Below are 4673 nucleotides of genomic sequence, written 5' to 3' on the forward strand. Positions count from 1 at the left end.
TCCCCGCAGTGCTGAACAGCAGCTCGCAGGAGGAGATCTCGCTGCGCGACGTGCGCGTGCTGCCCAACTTCAACGCCAGCTACCTGCCCGTCATGCCCGACGGCTCCGTGCTGCTGGTGGACGACGTCTGGTGAGGGACGGGGGCACCTGGGGACGCGGCCCCTGTCACCTCGTGTCACCTCGTGTCACCCCATTGTCACCCCGGTGTCACCCGCCGCCGCCGTGGCGTCACCATCCCAAGGGCTGGCTCCGGTTGTGGGGCGGCTGTGGGGTTTTCTTTGGGGGAGCAGGATTTGGGGATGCGTGACCCCCTGATGGGGGTTTGTCCCCCAGTTGTCACCCCATTGTCACCCCATGTCACCCCATGTCACCTCGTGTCACCTCGTGTCACCCCATTGTCACCCTGTTGTCACCCGCTGCCTCCATGGGATCACCATCCCAAGGGCTGGCTCCGGTTGTGGGGCAGCTGTGGGGTTTTTTTGGGGGGGCAGGGGGGGATTTGGGGTCGTGTGACCCCCTGATGGCAGTTTGTCCCCCCATTGTCACCCCGTTGTCACCCCATTGTCACCCCATAGTCACTTCATGTCACCCCGTTGTCACCCACTGCCGCCATGGGGTCACCATCCCAAAGATTGGCTCTGGTTGTGGGGCAGCTGTGGGTTTTTTTTGGGGGGGCAGGGGGGGATTTGGGGTCACGTGACTCCCTGCTGGGGGTTTGTCCCCCCCTTGTCACCCCATTGTCACCCCGTTGTCACCCACCGCCGCAGTGGGGTCACCATCCCAAAGGGCTGGCTCCGGTTGTGGGGCGGCTGTGGGGTTTTTTTGGGGGGGGATTTGGGGTCACGTGTCCCCCCCGCTGTCCCCCGCAGCCACCACTCGGGGGAGGTCCCCGTGGGCGCCTTCTGCCGGGTGACGGGAGCGGGGTCCCCGTGCCCCTGCGCCCTCAGCGCCCTGGAGGAGCACAACTTCCTCTTCCAGCTGCAGGCGCCCGAGCGGCCGCCGGAGGACGCCAAGGAGGTGAGGGGACAGCGGGGACAATGGGGACAGCGGGGACAACGGGGTCAATGGGGACTTTGGGATTGTGGGGACAGTGGGGTCGATGAGGATAATGGGGACAGTGGGGACAATGGGGACAGTGGGGACAATGGGGATTTTGGGATCGTGGGGACGCTGGGGTCGATGGGGACGCTGGGGTCAATGGGGACATTGGGGTCAGTGGGGACAATGGGGGCAGTGGGGGCAGCAGGGACAATGGCGACAGCGGGGACAGTGGGGACAATGGGGATTTTGGGATCGTGGGGACGCTGGGGTCAATGGGGACAGTGGGGTCGATGGGGACAATGGGGACAGTGGGGACAATGGGGGCAGTGGGGACAATGGGGACAGCAGGGACAATGGGGGCAGTGAGGACAGTGGGGACAATGGGGACAATGGGGACGTTGAGGTCAATGGGGACATGGGGGACATTGGGACATGGGGCCAATGGGAACAGTGCGGACAATGGGGACAATGGGGACAGTGGGGACAATGAGGATTTTGGGCTATTGGGGACACTGGGGTCAATGGGGACGCTGGGGACACTGGGGACAATGGGGACGCTGGGGACAATGGGGACAGTGGGGACAGCGGGGACAATGGGGACAGCGGGGACAATGGGGACAGTGGGGACATCGGGGACAATGGGGACAGTGGGGACAATGGGGATTTTGGGATCGTGGGGACACTGGGGTCGATGGGGACAATGGGGTCAATGGGGACAGTGGGGACAATGGGGTCCGTGGGGACGTTGAGGTCAATGGGGACATCGGGGAGAATGGGGACAGTGGGGACAATGGGGATTTTGGGATTGTGGGGACACTGGGGTCAGTGGGGACAATGGGGACAGTGGGGACAATGGGGGCAGCAGGGACAGTGGGGACAATGGGGACTTCAGGGTCGTGGGGACAGTAGGGACAATGGGGACGTTGGGGACAATGGGGGCAGAGGAGACAATGGGGGCAGTGGGGACAGTGGGGACAATGGGGTCCATGGGGACATCGGGGACAGTGGGGACAGTGGGGACAATGGGGACTTTGGGGTCATGGGGACANACATGGGGACGTGGGGACAAACATGGGGACGTGGGGACAAACATGGGGACGTGGGGACAAACATGGGGACAAACGGACAATGGGGACAGGGACATGGGGACGTGGGGACAATGGGGACAAACGGACAATGGGGACAAACATGGGGACGTGGGGACACATTGGGGATGTGGGGACAATGGGGACAAACTGACAATGGAGACAGGGACGTGGGGACGTGGGGACAAACATGGGGACATTGGGGACGTGGGGACATCAGGACACAGGGGGGTTGGGGACATGGGGGACAATGGGGACATGGGGACAGTGGGACATGGGGACAGTGGGACATGGAGATACAGATATGGGGACGTGGGGACAATGGGGAGATGGGGACAATGGGGACGTGGGGGACAATGGGGACAATGGGACATGGGGAATAATGGGGACGTGGAGATACAGATATGGGGACGTGGGGACAATGGGACGTGGGGACAATGGAGATGTGGGGACAATGGAGACGTGGGGACAATGGAGACGTGGGGGACAATGGAGACGTGGGGACAATGGAGACGTGGGGACAATGGAGACGTGGGGACAATGGAGACGTGGGGACAATGGAGACGTGGGGGACAATGGGGACACGGGGAATAATGGGGACATGGGGACAATGGGGACATGGGGACAATGGGGAGATGGGGACAATGGGGACATGGGGGACAATGGGGACATTGGGGACATCGGGGGACAGTGGGGACATTGGGGGTCATGGGGGACAATGGGGACATTGGGGGATGCCGGGGACATGGGGGGCATTGGGGCCATTGGGGACACTGGGGTCAATGGGGACATTGGGGTCGTTGGGGACATGGGGACAATGGGGAGGTTGGGGACACTTGGGGGGACATTAGGGACATCCCTGGTGACACTGGGGTCAATGGGGTCAATGGAGACATCAGGGATGTTGGGGATATTGGGGTCAGTGGGGACATCGGGGTCATTGGGGACATTTGGGGGACACTTTGGGGACACTCTGGGGACATTTGGGGGGACACTGGGGTCAATGGGGTCAATGGAGACATCAGGGATGGTGGGGACATCGGGGTCAGTGGGGACATCGGGGTCAATGGGGACAGGGGGGACAATGGGGACAGTGGGGACAGCGGGGTCAATGGGGGCAGCGGGGACAATGGGGACTTTGGGATCATGGGGACGCTGGGGTCGATGGGGACGCTGGGGACAGCGGGGTCAATGGGGATAGCGGGGACAATGGGGACAGCGGGGACAATGGGGACATTGGGGTCGATGGGGATGCTGGGGTCAATGGGGACTTCAGGGACAATGGGGACAGTGGGGTCAGTGGGGACGTTGGGGTCGATGGGGACACTGGGGACATTAGGATCAGTGGGGACGTCGGGGTCAATGGGGACAGCGGGGTCAGTGGGGACTTTGGGATCGCGGGGACACTGGGGACACTGGGGTCAGTGGGGACAATGGGGACAGTGGGGACAATGGGGACTTTGGGATCGTGGGGACACTGGGATCAGTAGGGACGTTGGAGTCGATGGGATCAGTGGGGACATTGGGGATCAATGGGGACATTGGGGATCAATGGGGACATTGGGATCAATGGGGACATTGGGGTCAATGGGGACATTGGGGGTCAATGGGGACATTGGGGATCAATGGGGTCAACAGGAGTCAATGGGGACACTGGGGTCAATGGGGACACTGGGGTCAATGGGGACACTGGGGTCAATGAGGGACATTGGGGTCAATGGGGACATTGGGGATCAATGGGGTCAACAGGAGTCAATGGGGACATTGGGGTCAATGGGGACACTGGGGGTCAATGGGGACACTGGGGTCAATGAGGGACACTGGGGTCAATGGGGACATTGGGGTCAATGAGGGACATTGGGGTCAATGGGGACATTGGGGTCAAGGAGGGCATTGGGGTCAGTGGGGACACTGGGGGCATTGGGGTCAATGGGGACAATGGGGATAGTGGGGACAATGGGGACGTTGGGATCATGGGGACCCTGGGATCAGTGGGGACGTTGGGGTTGATGGGAACAATGGGGTCAGTGGGGACAGTGGGGACATTGGGGTCAATGGGGACATTGGGACATGGGGGACATTGAGACATGGGGCCGATAGGGTCAATGGGGCCAATGGGCTCAATGGGGACAGTGGGGACAATGGGGACATTGGGGTCTATGAGGACACTGGAGTCACTGGGGACATTGGGGTCTATGGGGTCAATGGGGACGTTGGGATCATGGGGACACTGGGGACAGTGGGGTCAGTGGGGATGTTGAGGTCAATGGGGACAATGGGGACATTGGGGTCAGTGGGGACATTGGGACATGGGGACACTGGGGTCAATGGGGTCAGTGGGGACGTTGGGGTTGATGGGAACAATGGGGTCAGTGGGGACAGTGGGGACATTGGGGTCAATGGGGACATTGAGACATGGGGCCAATGGGCTCAATGGGGCCAATGGGCTCAATGGGGACAGTGGGGACAATGGGGACATTGGGGTCTACGGGATCAATGGGGACGTTGGGATCATGGGGACACTGGGGACAGTGGGGTCAGTGGGGT

At 61.5% G+C, this 4673-nt stretch overlaps 1 protein-coding gene across 1 annotated transcript in view; it reads left to right on the forward strand.

Annotated features, from left to right (window-relative positions):
• The first annotated feature begins 6 nt into the window (after positions 1–6).
• Positions 7–4673, forward strand: part of CUNH7orf43 (chromosome unknown C7orf43 homolog) — a 19892-nt gene continuing 15225 nt past the window's right edge. The window contains exons 1-2 of the mRNA XM_021383866.1: positions 7–130; positions 870–1211. Coding sequence (XP_021239541.1) covers positions 93–130; positions 870–1211 — 380 coding nt within the window. The 5' untranslated portion in view covers positions 7–92. The remainder of the gene's footprint in view (positions 131–869; positions 1212–4673) is intronic.

The sequence above is a fragment of the Numida meleagris genome, unplaced genomic scaffold (genome assembly GCF_002078875.1).
Source record: "Numida meleagris isolate 19003 breed g44 Domestic line unplaced genomic scaffold, NumMel1.0 unplaced_Scaffold622, whole genome shotgun sequence".
Taxonomy (NCBI): Eukaryota; Metazoa; Chordata; class Aves; order Galliformes; family Numididae; genus Numida; species Numida meleagris.